This window comes from Typopeltis vanoorti, chromosome 9 (assembly GCF_054136105.1).
Source record: "Typopeltis vanoorti isolate ZY-2024b chromosome 9, IOZ_Tvanoo_1.0, whole genome shotgun sequence".
NCBI classification, from domain to species: Eukaryota; Metazoa; Arthropoda; class Arachnida; order Uropygi; family Thelyphonidae; genus Typopeltis; species Typopeltis vanoorti.
The window spans coordinates 82,244,986-82,270,603 of NC_143557.1; the positions used below are offsets into that span (position 1 = coordinate 82,244,986).

At 35.9% G+C, this 25,618-nt stretch overlaps 1 protein-coding gene across 2 annotated transcripts in view; it reads right to left on the reverse strand.

Moving 5' to 3' along the window:
* Nucleotides 1-23,288: 23,288 nt before the first annotated feature.
* Nucleotides 23,289-25,618, reverse strand: part of LOC150103204 (protein BANP-like) — a 329,769-nt gene continuing 327,439 nt past the window's right edge. For both annotated transcript variants that reach the window (XM_090398157.1, XM_090398158.1), the window contains one exon: nt 23,289-23,640. In XM_090398157.1, the coding sequence (XP_090254283.1) occupies nt 23,476-23,640 (165 nt within the window). In that variant the 3' untranslated portion in view covers nt 23,289-23,475. The remainder of the gene's footprint in view (nt 23,641-25,618) is intronic.

Sequence of the window (25,618 nt, forward strand, 5' to 3'; positions counted from 1 at the left end):
ACTGAGTTTCACAGTTTCCATACCAGTCGAAGAAAGGGTTAGAAAAAGTTCCTATAGTTAGTGACTAAATCTGAACTCAGAACGTTTTCGGTCATCCTAGCATTATGGGTGAAAACACCATTCCCACCTGGGTACACAGGTCGTCTGCACTAGGTGTTTAAAAACACTGATAGTTTGGGCCTGTTATCTGTGTTTGGCTAAAGGTGGAGTTTGAGTTTTCTCACTCTCCGAAAGTTAGCAGGACGAAAATGGCCTCATCTATACCCATTTAGAAATAAAACACGTTAATAGATTCATATATTTTACTAACTGTTTATGGAAGTTAAAATCAGGAGGTAAAATTATATTTTTATTCCAATAGAATCACACAAGAGCCTGTGTAGCTCAGAAGATGATAAAAGTTGTCCAGGTACACCGAAGATGATGCCACAAAAGAACCTGAAACAACAATGAAAAATGAAGAAAGCATTAAAAATCAAACTACAAAATACATGGAAATAGAATCTGGACAAGAGATTGAGAAAATTGGGAAAAAAGACGAAAGTGTTAAAATACAAAACACAAAATGCATAACTACTGTGGAGACAGAATCTGAACAGGAAATGGAAATATGTCAAATTGATAAAAATGAAGAAACAAGGATGTTCAGGAATCGACTAGTATCATTAAATTGCAAAGAGAAGTAAATAATATATCCCCAGCGGAAACGAGTGGCCCTTGTAACCCAAAACAGAGAAGGATGAAAATAAAAGTCACTCCAAATATCACAAGAACAGGAAATTAAAAAAAAAGTAAATAAGAAAAAAGAAATCTGTACAAATAATAATATAAACAACACACAGCATGAAAGTGATGAGCCTAAATTGTAATGGTCTAAATCATAAGGATACTCAAAATTTAAAATTTACTAGTAAACCAAATATTTAAATCCTTTTCAGATATTATAATGCTACAAGAAACAAAAATTTGCTCTACAGAACCCATTCAAAATTTTGAAAAAAGAATAACTGCCCATTATATCTTAACCCACGAACCTGCAAGTAATAGTGGTGGAGTGATAACTCTGATAAAACGCATCCCAGATATTCGGTTAGTTTCTTATGAGGTACCCATAAGGCATAAAGTTTTAGAAACAGATACAGAAGTAGAAAACAAAGTATGCACATTTATTAATGTATATGGACCAACAAAACCTGCAGAAAAAAAAAAATGAAAACAAATGAAACATCATCTATTGCAAAAAAAAACATTGCCATAGTTGCAGGCGACATGAATTTTATAGAAAATAAGTTAAAAGACCAAGAGAAAATAACTGAAGTACCACAAAAGGAATACACTAACATCTTTAGAGATTGTAGACTTTAAGATGGTTTCAGGTTTTTATATCCGATGAAAAAAGAATTCATCCACTTCGCTCTGGACAATGCATCTAGAATAGACAGAATTTACCTTCCAACCTATCGAGGAATAACCGTAAAGAATGTTAAACATACTACAGTCGTATTCAGTGATCACTATATAGTAGAGGCTAAACTTCAGTATTCGCAAAAAGAAAAATTAAAAACATTTATTAATCAGAACTTTCCATTAGGGAAATTCAATGAAACTATCAGAGGAAAGTGAATTTAATACGGAAGTAGAAAATATAATAGTAGAAGCTGAAAAATATGAAAACGCAATTAGTGCGTGGGAAATATTTAAATTAAACATCAAAATGGCAGCTATCCGAATAGGAAGTAAAATAAAGAATCAGCAAAAGAAAGAGAACAGGAAGATCTTAAAAAGTTATCTAGTTTATACTACTCAGACATAACAAACAGACAAGTAAAAGCATAAATAAATCAATTAAAAAAATAAAATAATAGCATTGCAATACAAGGAAATAGAAGGTGCATGGTTACGAGCGCGTTTAAAAGCTGTAGAAAATGATGAAAGAAAAACATCCACTTCCTGGCTATTTGAAAGAGACAGCAACGAAAGAAGAATAAAGGCTCTGCATTATGAAGGGGAAACATTGCAAGAAGATGCAGACTTACTGAGGGTTTCCTACAAACACTTTACAGCTCTATTCACAGGAAAAGAGTTATACCACTGAAAGAAATAAATTCGTGTCATTTCTACCCAAGATTACTAAAACGGAGGCTGAAGAGATTGATATCCCCGTTACAATATCGGAATGCAAAAATAGAATAAAACATCTCCCGAAAGGAAAATCTCTCGGAGCAGATGGTTTAACTGGCGAATTCTACAAAAGATACTTTCAAAAGTTTGAAATTTTATTTATGAGAATGATTAAACAAATGTTAGAAACACAGGCAAAACCAGAAAACTTCAACGGTGGATACATCACATTAATACCAAAAGTTTCCGATCCAGAAAAACTGAGGGATATAAAAAAATGGGGAGGTATAACATTGTTAAACACTGACTATAAAATAATCTCAAAAATCCTCACAAACAGAATACAGAGATGTCTACAGAAACTTGTATCGCCTAATCAAGCATCTGCAGTTAAATGAAGAAATATAACAGATACCATAACACATCTTAGATGTATACACGAATACTATCAATTGACCAACAGACCATGCATATTACTAAGTTTAGACAACGAAAGAGCTTTTGACACAGTGAGTCATGAATACATCTTTGAAATAGCAAAAGTATTAGGATTTGGAGCAAACTTTAGGAACTGGTTAAAAATATTTTATGAAAATGCACAAAGGCGTATAATCATAAATAAAAAACTCTCTGCACCTGTCCAAATCAATTGTTCCACACGACAAGGGGACCATCTCTCTATGGCCCTCTTTGTATTAGCAATCGAACTACCCACTAATCAGAGCAATAAACATAAATAAACAAATTCAAGGAACAAATATTCATGGAGAAAGTGAAGCAAAATTGCAAGCTTATGCAGAGAACATAACACTCACTCTAGAAAATGAAAAATCCATGGAGGAAACAATAAAAATATTGGACTCCTTTGCAAAGGCTTCATCTCTTAGGGTGAACGTGGCAAAGTCCTGCTGTTTGGTGGTTGGTGACTGTAAGAAGGAACCAAAAATACTGGCTGGAATGTTGAGAAAAAACTACTTGCCTGTATTAGGAATAAACATTGGAGGTATAGACACATATGTAGATCAATGGAAAGCGTTGTATGAAGCCATATTTTAAAAAATTAATAATATGCGAAATAGACACCTTTCCCTGAGAGGCAAAGCTAGGATTTGCAATATGTACTTAGCCTCTAGACTGTGGTACAAAATACATAACATTCCATACCATGGACAGTCGGCAGATAAAATTCACAGGCTCTTTGCAACATACATATAGGGTTCACAATATGAACCAATGCTCCGTACAACACTTTTTTACGAAATAGAAACTGGAGGTCTCGGCCTAGTTAACATACACCTAAAGACCTTGATTATCAGAGCCATAACTGCAGCAAAAGCACATAATAAATCAAAAAAAGGTAAAAAGGTTTTAATATTAAAACACTACTGGTTTCGGCTTGTAACAGCCTTCATCAGGTGACATTATAAAAGAAAGAAAAAAGAAAAAACACTAAAACACTGAAGCTTAAATAAACTATGAACATCATAGAGAGTCTCTATACATAATTGACACTAAATCGTTGCGGTTGTATTTAAAGCTGTTCTTTCGTTAGTTGTATTGTTGGGAAAGTGCGTGCTAGTAGCATCTCTTGAACGCCAGTACATGATTACAGCTGTATGACAATCTGGGAGGTTGTAGCTCGTTATTATTTAGATGTTTAGATGAACAGAATTGAAGATGATTTCTCTAGATTCCACGATTTTTCTCTCTAGTTCATCATTGCAACGGAAGATGTTAGTAGATTTTTCCCAGCAGACTTTGTGACTTTGTTTTTCATCATTAGGATTTTAGGATTAGCTGAGAAAAGGATACGACTAGATAATGCACTGGCTTGCTGTCTCTTGTATTTGGCAAGATATTTTGAAAGGTTGTACGTCAGAGAATTGATACCTTCTACAATTGGGCAGCATCGAGTGGATATGTGCACAGAATGGAAAGAAAGACTGGAACAAGAAGGCGACAACTTTTTAAAATGCATCATTACAACAGATGAAGCTTGGTTGTATCACTATGACCCTACAATGAAACAACAAAGCAGTGAATGGACGCATCCGTCTTTCTTTCCATTCTGTGCACACATCCACTCGGTGCTGCATTTGCTGCTGTGTCAAGAGTTTGGGAATCTATTGGGCGCAAACACGTTTCAGTCCCAAATGTTCAGCCATGATTGAGTGAACACTTCCCACAGAAATATTCAGGACAACATGCAGCTAGCGTACTGTAATTCTGTGATAATCCTTGATGATAATCGCTGCTGTGTTGATCATTGTCTCTGTGATGGACGTTGAAGGTCTTCCCTCACGTTCAAGATCTTCCACATTTTGCCTTCCTTCCTTGAAAGTTTTATGCCAGCGAAAAACACTTGCCTTCGACATTGCTTCATCGTGGAAAGCTTCGCATATCATGTTAACAGTGTCCGATGCCGATTTTTGCAAACGCACACAAAATTTAATTGCATAATGCTGTTCCAAGGACGCTTCGTAGGCGCGCCAAAACAAGCTTGCGTTTAGTCACGTCACACTCTGGCACATCAGCCCGTATACGCCATCTATCAACCTCTTTTGTTAATACAGACAGCAACATTTCTTTATTCCACGGAAATTAATATTTCGCGATGGTAAAATTAGTCTTATTACTTATTGAACAGCCATCGTGTATATATATATATATATACAGGGTGTTCGGGATAAATTTGACAGTTTCGTAAGGAAAAAGAAAATCTTCTTTGTATCTATTAAATTTAATGAATTGACAAAAAAACATTACAGGCAGAGTTAATTACAATACTATCAACAAGATTTACTCAAAATAACCACCATTAGCATCGATCACAGCTTCAATTCTGCTTCGGAACCTCGAACAAGCTGATGCTACAGTCTCCCTGGGAAGGGCCGCAAAAACTGTTTTAATTTTATCCATTAACTGGGCTTTTGTATTACTGGAAGTGCGATTGGTGTCTTTTTCAACTGCGCCCCATACAAAATAATCCATGGGGTTAAGGTCTGGGGAGTTTGGAGGCCAAACATTTGGACTGGTGAAGTCGTAGAAATTTTCAGACAACCATTTTTGACTTTTCCCAGAGGTGTGGCAAGGGGCCGAATCCTGCTGCCATACATACGGCCTACCATTGGCTACCCTTGTTATCCAGGGCTTGACTACAGTTAGCAACTCCATGAACAAAGCCCGAATTCCAATGCCAGGGTTCTTCAACACCTGTTCCTGCAGATTTGCGAGGAATTCTGCTGTACGAACGCAATCAGATCGTCTGCTAGGATCTTTCTTCTTGCTACATCCTCGTAGTCACCATCAGTCCCTCCTCCACCACATCCTCTACACTTCAGCCTCTCATGATGTCACCTTTATGAGGATGAAATACACTGTTAAACTGATCATTGAATACTTCAACTATATCCTCCACATAATCTGCCAGTATCATCAACTGACATCATCCTCCCATAATCATATTTTATTCTAGCTGCCACATATCAAAATAACTCACTAAGATTTTTCTTAGCTTTATTGACTAATTTGCTGTCTTTATCTTTACCAACTGAATCACCTTCGTGGCGTCCTCTTTGTACTCTTCATGCAACTGAACCAGTGGCAGTCCGTGAAGCTTTAAAAAATAAATTAAATCTACAGATCGATTTTTTAATAAATTGGTTACTAATTAAGAAAAAAAGAATTTTTTAAAAATTATTTTGTATAGGCAGCACCCCCACTTAAAGCTTGATGGGCCGCCACTGAACTGAACATTACCAACAATCACTTTGTGTTGCCTCCACAGTGTCTTCCTCTTCCAGATTTCATGCTTAATCTTTTTACTCATTCATTTTAATCCTATCTTGTTTAGCCTTCTCACCTTTGGAATGCAGTAATTGCTACTGTTAAACAGGCTTGAAAATGATGCCCACACAGCATCTCCTTCCCACTCAACTCCTCTTTTCATGCTATAGCTTCCAGTTGTCTTCTAAGTTATTTATAATCACCAGCATTATAGTTGCACATATTCCTTCTTTCTAGAAGTTCTCATATGCTTTTCTACAATCACATCCTCTGATATATATAATCATATCTAGGACTCTTAACCCTAATGTTCTCTTCATTACATAATGCCTAAGGTTGTTGTCCCTTAAGAGCTCGAGAAATATCATTCTCGGTATTTCCTGACACTACCTCTTCATTGCAATCAATGCTATCGTAATTGAAATTACCCATAATGATCACCCTTCATTTGCTCACTAAGCCAAGCAGCCTATACATTTCTTTGTTCCAACTTTAACCTTCCCTGGTTTGTAGCAACACTCCACCAAAGAGCTTCTATCAACCTCCACTACACACCATACTGCTTCAAACCACTGCTACATGTCCTTGTGTGGACATAATTCCCCTGCTATAATCAGCAAAACTCCCTCCCCTCGCTTCTTGCCTTTCCTATCTTCACAAAAAAACATCATATTCCTCAATTTCTATTCACACCAAGATATCATTCTCATCCAACCAGCTTTCATTTTTTCTAACTATTTTCAGTACATAAACTCAATCAATTCAAGAATTTCATCATCTTTATTTCTGATACTCCTGGCATTCACAAATAAGCATAAAAAATTAATTTCTTGGTCTATAACCAGTCTTACTCATGCTTCTCTCCCCCCACCACCACCTATGACTTCCTCACTTGCTCCTGTCTGCTCCCTCCTGTTCCGCAGACTCAACTCTCCCATATATTCCAGGCTATTTCATCCCTATGCTGACAATTCACATACCCATGCTTTCGTTACTGCTTTCAAAATCTGTCTCTCCCCACCCCATTTACCTGTCTAACTTGCATTCCTCTTCTCACATTCACAACCACATGGTCCACACTCCTGCTCATTTACAATATCTCTGACTTCCACTGATACCTTAAACTAAATTAAAGATGCCAAGAAATTATATTCTTGGTTTCATCCTTTATCCAAGTGTAAGCAAACAGTCTGCATGTGATATCACTTTGTGCATGGACTACTTGTATATATAGATTAATGACTTCATATCAAATGCCTAGGTATCCCATAATGCAATGCACATATCCATAAGGATATGTGCATTGCATTCCCATTACCCAGACTGGTTTGATCTTTATTGAGGTGAAAAAGTAAAGGGTGCTCATCATAAGCCTAGAGTGGTTAGTATAGGGCTGCAAGAGAGCCTGATAGTATTAGGAGAAAGAAAAGATAGTATGAGAAATAGAGAAAAGGTCTCAGCTCTTTTATATCCTCATATAGCTAAATGCTATCAGTTTTCCTCTTTCACCAATCTCATGCAGATGAAAACCAAAAGATCAACTGAAACAAGCGCAAAGATGACTAATACCCAGATGACTGTTAGCCTTATCTGAGTTAACTGCCATGAGTTGGCCTTATCTGAGTTAACTGCCATGAGTTGGCCTTCTCTGCCTGGAATTGCTTCCCAATGGTCACTGCAATTGACCACAAGACCACACTGAACTAAGATGATGGAACCATTTAAAAAACCTCTGACAAAAAAGTGTCATTTGTCAGTAAAAAACCAACAGTGGAAGTTCGTGGTGAAAGAAATTAAAGATTTCTTCATACCAAATTTTACATTTTTTTAATGGAAAGAATGTCAATGCCAGAATGTTGTAGTATTCAGGAACAAACTTAGCTTTTGGACCTTTATAATTATTTACTCCAAATAGGTGGAAGATGAAAACCCAGGTAGTACTGGAGAAGGTGCACATATGTGATTAATCTGCAACATTTTATGAATTTTTGAAGCTATATTGCTGAAACAGCAGAATTTTAAGACTGGAAGCCCAAATCTTCCATGCTTTTTTGATAGTTCAAGAAGTTAAAAAAAAACCAAATTCTTTTTTTAACTTCTTGGTATTGGCTGGACCATAAAAAATTGCACAAGCTTACTATATAATTGCTTTTCTTCAGCTCCTGACATCTGTCATATTTCTTATGTACAACTGAAAGGAAGATTATGGTTTTGAGCACTTATGGCTTTAGAAGAAAAGAAAAGTGGTACATTTTTCCAGTCATCTCAAGTTTCAATGTTCTTGTATATAAGTTCTTGAACTGGTATTATTATTATTATTATTATTATTATTATTATTATGTCGACTCCAAGGAGTCGACAGACTCATCGAGGGAGGCCCTAATATCATGTCAAGAACAACTATTCGACATTCACACAGTATCTATCATACCTCGCCTTGAACTCATTCATGGTCATAGCACCCACAACAGACTCTGGCAGTTAATTCCACTCATTCACCACTCTCCAAGTTAAAAACCTAGCTCTAACACCCCTGCTAACCACATTCTTGCCCAACTTCCATGTATGGCCCCTAGTCCTCCCACCAGCAGTTCTATTCTCAAAAATATCTTCTGGATTAATCTTATAGAAACCCTTCAGTAATTCGAATGTCTCAATCATATCACCCCTTTTCCGCCTAACAACCAATTTCTGCAACCCAGAAATCTTCAACCTGTTCTCATAAGGTTCATTCCACAGACCTGCTATCATCTTCATCACTCGTATCTGGATCCTCTCCACCTCCTCCCCATCAAGAAGAAACCCTGGAGCCCATATCTGGGCACAGTAGTCTAAATGGGGTCTTATCAAGGTTCAATACAGAGGAACAATAACTTGTTTGTCTCTGCTTGTTAAGGTATTTTTCAGAAACCAAGTGATTCGATGAGCTGATTTAGCCACTTTTGCGATGTGCCCCCCCTAAACTTCAACTCCCTATCCACCAACACTCCCAAATCCTTGGCCTCATCAACCTCCTGGAGTACGGTTCCACCAATGTGATATACTGCTGCTAATCTTTTCACCCCAAAATGCATAACCTTACACTTTGCCATTAAATTGACATCCATTTTCCTTAGCCCAGTTCTCCAAACTATCCAAATCATCTTGCAAAATTTTGACATCCTGTGCACTCACAATTGCTCTACCCAACTTTGCATCATCAGCAAACAAGTGAACACTTCCTCTCAGATCCTTTCCTATATCATTAAATGAACAAATTGAAAAGTAGTGGTTCAAGAAACAGAACCCTGCGGCACACCACTAGTCACAAGCCGTCTTTTGCACTCACCTCCTAAATAAACTACTCTCTGGTATCTCTCCATCAGCCACCCTTCTATCCATCTCACCAACCCTATATCCATCGCCATCTGCTCCAGTTTACTGATTAGAGTTCCATGTGGTATCCTGCAAAGGCCTTGGCAAGGTCCAGTAGAATCACTGTAAACCCATTACCCTTATCCAGTTCAGCCGTAACTGTGTTATAAAACGTGAGGAAGTTACTGAGGCATGATCTACCCTTCACAAAACCATGTTGTCCCCCATACAGTATCCCATTTTCATCTATCCAATCCTGTATTCTTCTCTTGATTAATTTCTCCAAGAACTTGACAATAATTCCTGATATACTAATCGGTCGGTAATTTACAACAGCAGACTTGGAATCTCCTTTATGCAGTGAAACTATTTTCCTCTCTTTCCATCCCCTCGGGACTAACCCAGACCTGAGACTTAAACAAAATGGTCAAGGGTACTGACAATTCTTTAGCTGCTTCACGTACGACACGAGCTGGTATACCATCCAATCCCACAGATGTATTAACATTGAGGTTTTGCAATAAACTACTCACCTCCACTTCATTCACCACAATTCCCATATAATCTATTGGTTCATTCATTTCTGCAATGTCACCACCTGGATGATATATTCTTGCAATGTGCTCGCTCAGTAATTCAACTATATCAACTGATTCGGCTACCTCCCTACCATTGGCATTCTTTAAAATCATTCTGCCATATACATTTTTTCTTTTACTTGCAACATATCGAAAAAACTGTTTGGGATTCTCTTTAGCCTGCATGGTCAACGTTCTTTCATAATCCTTTTTTGCTTTTCTTACCACGCTCGTTACCCTTCTGGCCTGCGCTTTATACCGTTCATGTGCCTTCCGGTCACCTTTCTCCTTAAATTCCCTCCATAGTTGTTTCTTTTTTTGCAGCTCAAGCTTAATGGTGTTATTTATCCATTTAACCCCTACTTGATTTATTATTTGGACTCTAGGTATACAGTCAGCCATTGCTTCATGCAAACACTTCTTAACCGCCTCCCATGCACTATGAACTTCTAGCCCTTGCAGTTGTACATGCCATGGCACTGAACCAATCAAACTCCTAAGCTTATCATACTTACCAGCCCGATAATTCCACATGTACCCTGTCTTAATTGTAAATTCCACACCTTTAGCCACCTCCCAAGTCAAGACCCTATGATCACTCTCACCAATTGGTGGCAACGTGGTCATATTCGTTACAGCCAAATTCTCAGATGCAATTACTAGGTCAAGCACTCTCTGACCCCTAGTATTTTCCATTACATGCTGTCTGTCACAGATAGTTATCCCTTAATAACAGCATAAAATCTAATTCCTTCCTCCCATGTGTCCTCTCCTTCTTCCAATCAATGTTACTATAGTTGAAATCTCCCATAATAATTACCCTCCTTCCACTCATTTCTTCTATTTGTTTATGCATTCTATCTCCGCCATTTATTCCATCACCTGGTCTATAGCAGCACCCAGCTGTATATTTTGTTCTGCTAGTTTCAATCTCACACCAAATAACCTCAAATGTGCTGTTTTCTCTATCCTGCAGTTCCACTTCTATTCTCCATGGCTGCAGCTCATCAGCTATCATCAATAACACTCCTCCCCCCATTTTATTCTCCCTGTCACTCCTGAACACACCATACCCCTCACATTCAATCCCACTAGCTGTGTCATCTTCTGTCAGCCATGTTTCACTAATGCCAATAACCTGTGGTCTGGAAGTGCCAACCAAAGCCAAAAATTCTTCCTTCTTGTTCCTAATACTTCTGGCATTAGTATACATGAATTGCAGAAGCCGATTTGTCCCATTCCTATTTTGATGCTTTATACTAACTATCCCATTCTGTTTCGTGGTCTTTCCTACTCGCTTGGGCATATTACACACATTCACACACTCAAACTGTCTCCCATTGGGTAGATGGAGAAGGAAATTCAAAGTATACTGAGGGGATTTCTCTCTTATGGGTTAGTCCAAAAGGAATGCCTCCAAGATCCCACTTTCCAAAATTTTTTTACATATCTGGCATATGCTAATACCTTATTTTCTTTCATAGTTGAAGGAACTGTTATTCTTCACAGTACATGTATTGTCGACTTCCTGTGAGAAAGATTCAAGAATCAATGCAAAGAGCAATGGATTAAGAGGGTGACCTTGCTTGACTCCTTTTTGAATTTTGACTAGATCTGATAGGAATCCATTAACTAGGAGGTGGGTAGTTGAATTGGCATAGGCTCCTTTAACAATAGATAGCAGCTTTTTACCCACACCGATTTGCTGGAGGATGTCGAACAGAAAGGGATGTCAGATATTATCACATGCTTGAGTAAGGTCTACTCGTAGCGATGCCATTGGCTGCTTTTTTGTATTAACTAAGCAGAGTAGATCCTGTAGCAGAAACAGATTAAATTCTACTGCTTGGCCTGGAACTCCATACACCTGTGTGCTTTTAATTATGTATTCTCATTCCTGTTATTGATAATGTGGAAAAATATCTTATAGTTGGTATTAGATAGAGAAATAGGTCTCCAACTGGTAATCAAGGTGTTATCCCTATTAGGTTTTGGAATGAGGATGTTATGTATTGCTAAAAATTCATTCGGTATGTGTCCTGATGAGAGAAAAGAATTAAACTGGGAAGAATAAAATCACAGGCCTCACTGTAAAGTTCTATCCTAGACCATCAGGTCATGGAGATTTTCTTATCTTGCATTCTTTATAGGCTGTGGTAACTTCAGATGCTGTAATGGATCTGTCAAGCCCATCTTGGATATGAACAGGAAAGCCAGTAATATTCCAAGAGTTATAATTTTCCACAATACTCTTGTCTTCAAACAGATTTTTGTAGTGTTCTTGAAAGGAGTCTAGGATGTCTTGAGTGGTGGACATGTCTTCACCATCAAATGCTGATTTGAGTGATAGTTCTTTCTTGGCGGAATTTAGTGAATTGCCTATTGAAGAATGCAGCTGAAGGGCAATTTGCTGCTGTATTCTTATTTTAAAATACCTTTCTTCTACTTGTTTCTGCCTTTCCATTTCTATCACTATCTTAACGTTTCTAATGATGTTGCTACATTCTATACCATTGTGTTAGTTTGCTACGAACCAGCTTCTCTCTTAATACAGGTCTTTCAACTTTTTTGTTTTGAGGAAAGCCTGTTCCTTTCCCCATTCAATCATATTCTATTTTACTGCATGTTTAAATTTTAACCACATATCCCAGTTCCAGGTAACATCATTACAATTTGAACAGGGTCTGGAATTTGGTTGAAAAGATCAATGTAAAATTTGGTGGAAGTCTCCATGGTCCAGAACTGATCTCTACTTGTTCCATGCAACAGGATTCAAGTAGAAAGAACTGAATTATGATCTGACACATTAACGTAAAGATGTTTTATCTGAATTATCCTATTTATAAGGGAAGATGAGATATAAATTCAATTCAAGAGCACCAATATCTTGATTTATATATGTGTAAGCCTGTAGATTGAGATTGTGAATCCTCCATATGTCTACTAGTTGAGCATTGTTGAGACAGGTTTTTAACTATTCATATTCCACTTTTCCACTCCTGGAGTGTCCTCCTTTTTTGTCTAATGTGGGATTTATGATATAATTCCAGTCTCCAGCTGCTATGATGTAGTGGGCACTGTATAAATATGGATGCATTTCTTGGAAGAATTTTCATTTAACTGTTCCATTGAATGGAGCATAAACATTTATAAACCTTATTACACATCCACTATTTCCAGTCTATTGTTAAGATTCTCCCTTCTGCATCCCTTTGGATATTACACAATGACTCAAGGAGGTTGGGGGGGGGTTAGAATAAGAACTCCTACTCCAGCCCTGTTAAATCTTCCAAAGTTCCAATAAGAAAGAAGTGGATATCTATCTGTTAAAGTTTTTATATCTTTATATCTGCAGAAGTATGTTTCTTGGAGAAACAAAAACCCGATATTATGGCATAACATAAGTTTCCATATAGTATCTTTTTAACTTGCATATGAAATCCTCACACATTTATGAGGCAATGCAAAAAGGAGATGCTATTATTAGTGAAATGTCACTAGCAAGTCTTTAACTTCTAGATTTTGGATGAACCTGATGAGGTCTTCAATCTGTGAAGGAGCAATTGTGTAGCCTGCTTCTTGTAAACCGTTTTACAGTTTTTTACAGTTGCTTTCCATTATTTCAATTTCATGGCCATCATTATTGATTTGAGAGCTAGTTATTTTCTTTTCATGTAGATTATAATCATACTGAGAAAACTTTGAATCAGTAAACTTTATTATTTTTTCTTTAATTGTATCTCTTGCTTTCCTTTATTAACGAGATAGTTCTTCATAGTCCATAAACTCTTCCTAAGCCTGATTAGTCTTCATTTGACGATCCGCAACCTTTTCCATCTTTACATTTTTTTATTATTTCTTATTCTTTTAGATTTAGTTCCTTTTTTTAACACATCTTTTAATTTTTTTTTTGTTTATCCTCAATTTTTTTTATTAATTAAACTTTTCTTTTTGATGATCTTATCTGTATATTAAGTTCTTTCAGTTGTTTTACTTGCTTTTCTGTTTCTTCTCCTGTTTCTCCTTGTAAAACAGTTTCATGTGTTTGCATTTCATCTTGCATCTGTTTAAGTTGTTATACTAGGTTCATTATTGGTAATTTCAATTGATGTTGTTCCATCCATATTTGACTAGGAAAGTGGTTCATGAAGATCTGGAATTTTGGAACTAATTTCTGGTTGATTTGGTCTTGCACGTGATTTTACCAAGTACAGCGTCTTTAAAAGCACCATCTTTACTAGACTGAATTGGAAGATCTGGGAACTCTTCTTTATGCTCCCGAATATATATGTCTGGCTCTAGTGGTGCTCCTACTCTTTAAGTGGAAGTTCTGAAAGGGCAGGTGTTAATGTGATGTTCAGAACTTTAGCATTTCTGACAGCATTTGAGACACTGATTAGCCATATGTCTGATCTCCATGCAGTTGAAACATTTAGATTTAGGGCGGTTACCACCCAAGTGATCATATGAACTACAACACAGGCACTGCCTCTATACTCTGGGATAGTTTACCATAACTCGGGTACTACTAATATTGACAAAATTTGGTACGGATGTCTTCATATCCATTGTGAAAGTGACCTCACCAAAAAATCAGTCTGGATCTTCACTTGATAAACCCTTTCATATGTTACTTGTTTTAACCCATTTCGGGAATGTCTGTATAAGAATGTCATTATTACTGTTCTCTATATATTCCATTGGAAATCTTTCAATTTTTACTGATTTAACCTGGCTTCCCACCATTAGAGGAATTACTGTGCTACCTTCGAATTAAAACCTTGTAATAGTTTATCCCTCGTTTCCACATCTTTAACTACAATTAACTATTTTCCTCTGCCGTATGGCATGAAAGAATAAATTTTACTAGCTTCAACTACCTCTTTTAAAACCTTAGTCATCCGTCTCACTTCTTCATATCTTGGATTGGTACCATGGAGGAATTGATACCATTATCTCGGGGGGGAGACTAACACATCTGTGTTCGATTGGAAGAGAAAAACCTTTTAGTCGTAAGACAGAATTACATAATCCCGTGATATAGAAACAATTCTACACCATCAGCAAATGCTATATTTGTGCCACTATAAAATGGTGGCTGTGATACTGCAAAAAGTAATGCAAATATTAACTGCACTACCAGCAATCTTAATATTTACTTAAAAACAGCCAGTGTTGGTGGGGGTGGCACCACCACTAGCACCAGTAAAATAAAATCAGTGTGAAAAACAAAAGAAAGTAAACCAAAGTACTCATCTTGCCAAAATGTCACCAGTAGAAGCCACACCCAGACATGATAACAGGTTGAAGTAATGTGGAAGTCATATTTTCATATACAAGCAATGGTTTCATCCAAGTGAAAAACTTTCAACATCTATTTCTAATCCATAGTATCATAGTATACAAATCTTATTTTATTAATAAGGTGTGGCACCTTGTGCACTCTCTCATCCACCACACACCTTTTGTGATACCATATAATGCTATTCTTCAGTCATTTGCTAGTACTACTTTTTCTTCACTATCTTTCATTTTATTCTTTTGTACTCTTTTGTTCCTATCCACCATATGTCTAATTTCATTCTGTATACACCTCATCTCATTCATTTCATTCTTCAAATCTTGCATTCCAGCAATCGTTCCTGCTATGTCATCATCAGTCAGACTTTCTTACATTCCAGCAGTCATGCCAGTCATGTATCTCTTGTATCTCCAGTCAGGAATACTTCTGCTTCTGTAATTATGCTCAGTTTCCTTTTTTAATCATTTTAAAATTCTAATCACATTATCCAAACTTATATTCTCACTAAGATGGTGAGAATATGAGTTTGGATGAACATTCTCACTTTCATTCTTCTAACTATCATTCTTAGTCTTAAATCCATCACTGCCCTTTTGTCTGGTATTCTTCACTTCTGATTCTCGACTTTCATTCAAATGACTACAAATCATTAATATATCACACTTTCTACAAACCTTCACTTCTCTCATTTAATCTCTCAACAAACACATCTGCCACATTCACCCACAGATAATACATATTAAACTACTGACAACAAACAATCTTATTAAAATCCACACTCAACACACTTGATTTTTGTGCTGTGCATCTGGTTGACTAGTTCTTTCCGTCATTTTTGCCTTCATTAAGTATTATACACAAAATTCACTACAAAACCTCAATAATTAATAAGTAGTCCTTCTCAGTAACACTAATTAAATAATTTCTGGTGAAATATATAAAATTCTTCAAAAATATTCCATAAAAAACTTATCTTTGCTAAAGGCGACCAACTTCTGTTGAACTCTTCCTTGCACAGAAAATATACTAAAATATATTAAAATATTAAGCACAAACTATCACATACAATACTTTCCATTGAGATTAGACTCTCTGCAAATCTATAGCAAAAACTAGTAAATTATACCAAAATGTATCTTTTTTTGCAAATACTTGTTAACATGTCTCACTCTATTGTTGTGCTCTGGTAATGATGAAAAGAATTCTTGTTAATATTTATCACAAAATCTACTTATCTTATCCTGATAGTACAAACCAGTCAAAACAATAATGTATATAGGGCAGAGCTGAGACTATTAGCATTACGGATGGGATTAAAAAATTATATCCCTTTGAAATTCCATGATTCTGAGAAGAAAAATTTTTGCACTCATAGGGCTTCTGTCTGGTCTCTCTCTACTGAGCAGAGTGCTATTATCTTTTAAATAGACAACTTTTCACCTTTATTAGGTGCTTTTGACTAACAATTCAATTTCAACTAACATAACAACTCTACTCAACTGTTGGTTCTCATTAGAACCAACAGTTGAGTAGAGTTCCATCATCATTTAAATAGACAAGGCTCCAGTTAATTCTCATGATTAGGGATGTAACTGTGTTAGTCATAAGTTCTTGGTCACTCTAAGTTTTAAAGGTAACCATTAGTTTGCAGTGGCGTGATGTGGTAAGGCAATGTTATAAAAAAATCATTAAATTTGTATAAAAAGCTTTATTAAAAAAAAGCCATTCTATTTATGTATCAGTTTAATCCTTTGTTTCTGGGATGTAAATGGTACATAAATTTAGAAGAGGCAGACATGGTTTACCATTTTTAATGATTTTTTACTTGACTTTGTATTCTCAGTTTGAATGATATGTACATAAAATATCTTTCTCAATGTTAAGAAGGATAAATGTTAGTATAAAAAAATACACAATTATCTAAAAGGAAACCACAAAGAATAACTAACTACACTAGACTTCTCGGCTGAAGGTAATTTACGAAGAAGAACTGAGCTACTTCTGCTGTTGAAGGTCTGAATTCTTTTAATTACCACACAAATTTCAGTCAATGTGCATGCACCAGTGTGCGAGCATGAGCTGAATAATCTATAACCATTAAATAAAAATGCACACAGATGCCTCATTGTAGACACTGCATAGGGAGATACATTACTCCCCCCCCCCTTCATATATGACTAGTTCACAGGTTTCAATGGCAACATCACCTTATCTGATTTTCAGTCCCAATGAATGTCTTGATATTTGTAATAGTTCATGATTTTTTCTTTTCAAATAAATATTAAAAAATTATTTCTTCATGAATTTCTCAGGTGTGTGTGTGTGTGTGTGTGCGTGGTGCACACCTAACATATCCTGAATATATATCCTGTCAGCTTGTATCTTGACTATGAAACAATAACAGATATTTATTATTTTTTCTTTTAATATTAAAATATCTATGTTCACCCTCTCAAATCAACTTCTTATTCTTTAGAGAAAAAAGAAAGAAAAACCTGCAGGTAATATAAGCTGTTAATAAAATGTACTTCCAATATCCTGAATTATGGCCTCTCACCTGAGGGATGGTTGTTTTGCAGCCTCACCTATTACACTGCTGGTTGTGCAAAATCTTTCTGTCAAATAATATTTACGAAAAGTTTTACATTATTTAACAACATTCCTATCATGTACATGTTATTGTAATCTTTGTTATAAACTGTATTTAAATAAAACCAGTAATAACTTTTTATACCTGTGAAATGGTAAAAAATTCAAACAAGCAAAGTTCAAAATAAATCATAAAAAGGTATTTTCTTTCCAGATAAAACTGGCATAAAATTTATAAAAATTAAAAACAAAACAAATTTTTACTATATACTGTATTTTAGTTTCCCCTTCCTTGTATATGATGAAATAAGGGGTGCATAAGGCTCAAAGCTGTATAACTGAGAGAAGACCTCCACATAGCCTTTAAAGGAATGTGGAGAACCGCCCAGGGCTTCTGACCTAATGTCCAATCCTCACCTTCTCGTGGTGCACCCTGTTAGGTACCTACCTGGATACTGAACGAACGAGGATGGGCTGGCAATCTGAGATTTAGCTGACCAAATTGTATTCTTATTGGCTTAAACCACAATATTAAATGATGGTACAACATGATAGAATTTCATGCCGGCTGGGGGCGTTGCCCGGTTAAACAAGGCCCCCTGTTGTTTTCAACAAGGAACCATGGTGAACAGCGAAAAGTCAGCAACTGGAACAAATCCTAAAACACACCCCAACTCAATATCACCAGAATTGAAGATCGGTACTATCAACATAAGAAGCCTGAATGGCAAAGAAATGGAGCTAGCTGAAGAATTAGATAAGTACCAGATCGACATAATAGGGGTGACTGAAACAAAAAAGACCAGAACTGGTGAGCTCTTTCTGAGCAATAAATACAAAATGTTATATTCAGGCAATGACAATCAAGGAAAAGAAGGAGTAACACTAAATATGAGGCTAATCTTCTTGAATAGCAGGCAATTTCAAGTAGAGTGATGTGGGCAAATATCAGAATGGGGAACTGAACAATGATACTTATTTGTGTCTATGGTCCCACAGAAGGTTCTACTAAGGTAGAAGTGGAGGAATTTTTTGAGGCTTTAGAAAAAGCAACTGACACAATGAAAAATTGAACCTTGTTGGGGTTCTAAATAGCAGAGTAAAAAATGATTGTCAGACATACAAAAATATTTTGGGAAAATTTGGAGAAAAGAGCAAACCTAATAACAATGGGAAATACTTGTTGGATTTCTGCTCAGGCCTTGGACTGGTTATTACTAACACCATGTTCCAACATAAAAATGTGCACAAATTCACATGGAGAGAAGAGGCAAGGAATAAGGAAAGTCTCATTGACTATATTATTGTTGATAGTGATGTTTTCTCTCTGGTGCAGGACACTAGAGTGACATAGGATTTGAAATTGGAAGTGATCACCATTTAGTCTTAAGCAGGATAAAATTGAATTTCATATTGAAAAGAAGAATATGTAAGAAAGTTTTAAAATGAATAAAAGTTGAGCAGCTCTCAGATGTGAACTGTAGACTAAAATACACAAACACTATTCAAGAAAAAATGAGAGAGTTTCAGAACAGGAATCAAACCTTGGAGATTCAGTGGCAAGCTCTGAAGAAAACATTGATTGATTCAGCCAGAGAGGCATGTGGTGAGGTAGTCTGCAAGAATATAAAAATCAGAACCCCCCCCCATGGTGGACACAGGAAGTTAAACAGGCAGTGAAGGAAAAGAAGAAAGCATATCAAAAGTTCTTGGCAAATAAGTCAGTTTGTGCTCTTAGAGAATACAGAGACAAATGTAAGAAATCTAAACACTGTAAAAAACTAGCTAAACAAAAGTCATGGGAAGACTTTGTTAAGAACATAGAAAATAAATATCAAGACGGTGGCAAAATATTCTGGAGGTTGTTGAAGAAGCTCAGAAATGGAGGAAAGAGTGCTGTAAAATAAATTAGAGATGATAAAGGTGATATGAAAACTGGAGAAAAAGATATCCTTGAAGTATGGAGTAATTACTTCGAAAAATTGCTAAATGAAACTAGCAGTGATGACAGCACAGTGATAAAAAACACTGACCAGGCATGCAATCAGGAATACATATCCATGCTTGAAGTAGAAAAAGCCATTAAAAGTCTGAAATGTGGAAAGGCAGCTGGAGTAGACGATATTCGACCAGAAATGCTCAAGTATGGAGGTATAAAAGTCTTACAGTAGCTACACTGCATAGTTCAGAGGGCGTGGACAGAAGGACGAATTCCAGATGATTGGAGTAGAGCTCTCATAGTACCCATATATAAAAAGAGAAATAAAACTGATTGTGAGAATTACAGAGATATTTCTCTACTAAGTATTCCTGGTAAGATTTATGCCAGTATACTTGAGAAACGGTTGAGAAGGATTGTGGAAGAGAAGCTTGGTGAGGAACAAGCTGGATTCAGGTTAAATAGAGGCTTTCAGGATCAGATTTTCACTTTACTACAGATAGTTGAGAAATCATGGGAAATAACAAAGATCTGTATTTAAGTTTTTGTAGATCTGGAAAAGGCATATGACAAGGTCTCAAGAAAGAAGATATTCAAAACGCTACAGTTATATGGTGTCAACGGGGCATTATATCAAGCAATACTTAGTTTTTATTTGAGTTGTAAGTCAGCAGTTAGAATCGAAGGAAGTACAGGGAGATGATTTAATGTTAAATCTGGTGTCAGACAAGGATGTACACTGTCACCTCTGTTATTCATTATCTACATGGATTACATTATGAAGGAAAGTGGTATTAAACATGATATCAAAATTGGATATGTTAATGTCAGCTTCTTGCTTTATGCAGATGATGTTATACTTCTAAATAAATCCGCTACAAGTCTGCAATATTCCCTGATAAATTGAATAACTGTTCTGATAGATATGGTATGAAGGTCAGCAATAACAAGACAAAGATAATGAAAATAGGCAGAAGCATTGAAAATATTAGCTGAATTGTGAATGGAGAACCTATAGAACAAGTAAAACATTTCAGCTCTTAGGCATGATTTTTAGTGAAGATTATTATTATTATTATTATCCAGGTCTCCATGGAGTCAAAAGACTCATCGTGAGAGGTTGTTTTTAGGAAATACAAAGTCTATCATACCACTTCTTGAACCCATTAACCGTCCCCATTCCAACCACTCTCTCAGGCAATGTATTCCAAGGTTCAACCATCGTCCATATAAAGAAAGAACTCCTCACCCTCTTGTGCACAGCCTCCTTTCGTAACTTCCAGGGTTGGCCCCTTGTCATCGCTCCTTCCTGCCTTTCCACCAAGTGAAAGAACTCTCCAATGTCTACCGTGTAACTGCTTCTCAACAGCTTAAAAGTCATGATCATATCACCTCTCCTTCTTCTATCCACCAAACTCTGCAGTCCACATTCCCTCAGTCGATTATCATAACTCATATTGTATTGTACAGTCCTGAAACTATCTTTGTTATTTGCCTCTGTACCCTTCAAACAGTCAATTTATCCCCTTCAAATCCTGGGGACCAAATCTGAGAACAATAGTCTAAGTGTGGTCTGATCAGGGCCTTATACAACGGAATGATAACTCTTCTATCTCTGCAGGTCAGCGTCCTTCTCAGTATTGCAGTAATCCTCTGAGTTACCCTCACCACCTTTGCAATATGCTTCCTGAATTTCAGTTTTCTATCAATCATCATCCCCAGATCTTGTCTACCATACCTCCTCCAATCGAGTATGCATCCTCCCATCGATAGATCCCAAACCTCAAGACCTTACATTTTGCTGCATTGAACTGACAACCCCATTTATTTGCCCATCTGTCTAGCTTATTCAAATTCTCTTCCACATCTGCACCATTACTGATAACCCTTCCCAACTTCACATCATCCGCAAACAACTGAATGTCACCTTGCAGTCCATTGACAATATCATTGATATAAAGATTGAACAATACAGGTCCCAGTACTGAGCTCTGTAGAACCCCACTTGTAACCGTCTGCTTCCTTGATATTGCCTCATCATACACAACTCTCTGATACCTATCAGTCAGCCAATCCTGAATCCATTTGACTAACCCGACATTTAAACCCATGTGCTGCAATTTAAATATCATCTTATCATGTGGCACTGTGTCAAATGCCTTTGCAAAATCCAAAAAAATGGCAGTATATGCCTTTCCCCTCATCAACTACTCTTGTCACTTTATTATAAAAGACAATAATATTACTAAAGCAAGAGCACCCCTTAACAAATCCATCTTGATTCTCACAGATAACATTACCCTCATCTACCCAACATCTATCAACCTCACTAATTTCTCCAAGACCTTAACAACTATTGATGACACACAAACAGGCCTATAATTAGACACTTCCAGTCTGCTACCAACCTTTTGCAGCAGCACTATCTTACCTACTTTCCATTCCCTGAATGGTAAATTAAATATGGAAACAGACAACAGAATCAACAAAGCTGGTATGGTAGGAAGTCAACTGAATACATTTATATGGAATAAGAGAGAAACTAGTCAAAACACTAAATTAGCTGTATACAAGACAGTGTTCAAACCAATTTTAACTTATGGATCTGAGAGCTGGGTCAAAAGTAAAACACTTGACCAAAGACTAGAGACTGCAGATATGATATTCCTGAGAAAGATTAGGGGTGTGAACAGATGGCATCAATGGCAAAATCATATTAAAAATGAGGATATTAGGAAAGAACTTGAAATTGTCAACATCCAGGAATGCGTTAGCAGAGCTAATCTCAGGTGGTATGGTCACTTAAACAGAATGGGCGAGGAAAGATTAGCCACACAAGTGTTCTCTGCCAGGTTGGCAGGAAAAGACCCAGTGGAAGACCAAGATATAGGTGGATTGATATGATAAAAAGTGCCTTAGAAAATAGATATATAAATATAAGATCTGACAATGTTGTAGCATTGACTAGTAACAGACTGATTTGGCCAAGTTAGCCTGTCTTGGGGCGTGGACAGCAGGGTTTTTTCCCACCAGTTTATCTGGGGTTTTTCATCCCGCAACCAGGAAAACTGGCCCCGTGAATGCACACAGATCTACAGTCATAAATACTTACCTCTCTCCATGAGGGGGCTCAACTCGCCCTAGAAAGGATGGGAGAGAAAAAGGGAGAAAACTCCATAAGAATAAATAAATAAATAAACTGGAAGGAAACTAAATCTTGATAAAATCTTATGGAAAGAATATGCAGGTAGACCACGTAATATTAATACATTACTCCTATCATTATAGGTCCGTGGTATGCATCTGTTTAAGTAAAAAAAAAATTCTGATAAGCAAAACACTGCTACTTCCAGTTGAGATTAATATTATTCTAATCAGTAAGAGTACTGAACATGCATCATTCCAACACACAGCATACATCTTACAAACATCATGTGATACTATTTTGCAGAGCTGTCACAGTATCATATAAAATTGTTATTTCATTTTGTTTCTTGTTAATAAATGTACATTGTCAATCTTTTATGAACAGGTGCAGTACTATATATTTGCCTGGAAACAATAGCTAAATACATAAGTTCTCACACCACATTTAAAAGCACATATAAATAAATTTCATTTTTATTCATTCGGTGTCAACTACTACTCATTTAATAAAATAAATATCTGAACACAAATATCAGTTATCAACACTGTACAATAAATAGGAAATATCTGAAAAGTAGATATTCAGTTCTATCTGAAGGATTACAAAAACAACCAAAGCAATCCTCATCCAAACACTAGTTCACGATTTCCTGATACTATCAAGATTGATCATGAGGAATGACTTCTGAAGAACCACCAGACTGCAATTCTTTTAGCACCTCATTTCCAGTGAGAATTTGTACATGATGGGTTTCCTGGATCTGTACCAACTGTTCCCGGGTTGCATGAACTACTTGTATGTCACCGTGTTCTGTATGAATTATCTAAGAAATATATATCAATATACTAAAGACTCACTTATAATCATATTTTTTTCATATTTATTTTTTTAACAATATAAATTATAAGGTATGTTTTAGATTTAGATTCCAATGACATAAATATTAAGTATTAAAATTCTTTCAAAATATTAAAATGACAAATGATTAAATAAATAAATTTGAACTTTAAATGTTCTGAAACATAGGCTCCATGTAGTTCCCTTGATGTAAGAAAATAAACAAAAGCTAAGCTTAATGTGAATGGAGCTACCCCCCCCTTTTTTTTTTTACCAAACAGTAGGCTTTACATTAATGAATTATTTACTAATCTAAACTTTAAATTTGAAAGAATAATATAACAGATATAACTGGATATTATGAAGTTCAGGATGATGGTGATATTTATATGTGAGACTGGGATACAATGCAGAAATTGAAAACCATATATATAAGCATTGATATATCAAAAGAAGGACATAAAATCATAAAAACATAAAACACATTTTGGAAGATAATAGAATTAAAGATTTATGAAACTTAAAAATATGAGCTAAAAAATAAAAAATTAGTAAAGAAAACCAGCCAGCATTATAATGGTGTGTGGCTGTTTCAGTGGATCATCATCATATAAAATATATAAAAGCTAGTTATAAGCTTGAGCTTATGGACTAGAGTTTGGTTGGCTTGTAAGGGAGAGTAGTTTATTTTATTTAATTGTCAAGAGGGTAATATTAGATGCATCTTTTTGTGTTTATAGCATATTGACTGGTTTTTATAGCTAGCAATTCTGAACACTGCAACTGGTTTTCATTTTCTTGGAAATTAATAAGAGCTTCTCAATATTTAGAATGTATTTTAATTGTATGTCATGTAAAGATATTTCAAAGGAAGGATTTTTTTTTTGATATTGCTAGTATGCTTTTGTTTGTATTTTTTTCTTGTAAATATCTGGATATATGGTTATTGCAATCTTGTGAATGTTCAATTAAAGTTCATAATACAATTTAATGGAAAACCTACAGCACAAAGAGAAATAATTAAACAGCAGTAAGCTAAAGATACCAAGAAATTATATACTTGGTTTAATCCTTTATCCAAGTGTAAGCAAACAAGTTTGCACCTGAACTATTTCCAGAACTGGGGTAACTCGTATATAGAAGTTTATGACTTCACATCACTTGCCTTAGTATCCCATAATTAAAGCACATATCCTTATGGGTATATAATGCTATGCATTATTGGAAGGTTCACTACCCAGACTAGTTTTGACCTTTATTGAGGTCTCATCGGTGGGAGCCAGACACAGAGGTGATATATAGAAGCTTATGGCTTCACATCACTTGCTTTAGTATCCCATAATTAAAGCACATATCCTTATGGGTATATAATGCTATGCATTATGGGAAGGGTTACCATCCAAACTGGTTTTGACCTTTATTAAGGTCTCATCGGTGGGAGCCAGATCCAGAGGTCATACCAAAGTTGAAGTAATGCAGAAGTCATATTTTTCATATATGAGTTGCCAAAAGGTGTCACACCTTATTATTCAAATATTTTGGATTATAGTAAGTTGTTAGAAGTTTTTCCACTTGGTTATACTATAAATTAATATACATATCCATTACTATAATTGTATTAACTATAAATGTATAATATAATTAATATTATACATACCCATAAGGATACGTGCTTTGCATTATGGGATACTAAGGCAAGTGATGTGAAGTCATAAGCTTCTATATATGAGTTGCCCCAGTCCTGAAAATAGTTCAGGCGCAAAGTTGTTTACTTAGACTTGGATAAAGGATTAAACCAAGTATATAATTTCTGGGTATCTTTAATTTATAGTTATAATCAAGTGGAAAAACTTCCAACAATTAAACAGTAGGTTGAATCACACAAAAAACAATAAGGAGGAAGAAATGGGATTAGATTATATAAAGACTGAAGTCTCATGAGGGACATCCTCTATGGGTGCTGT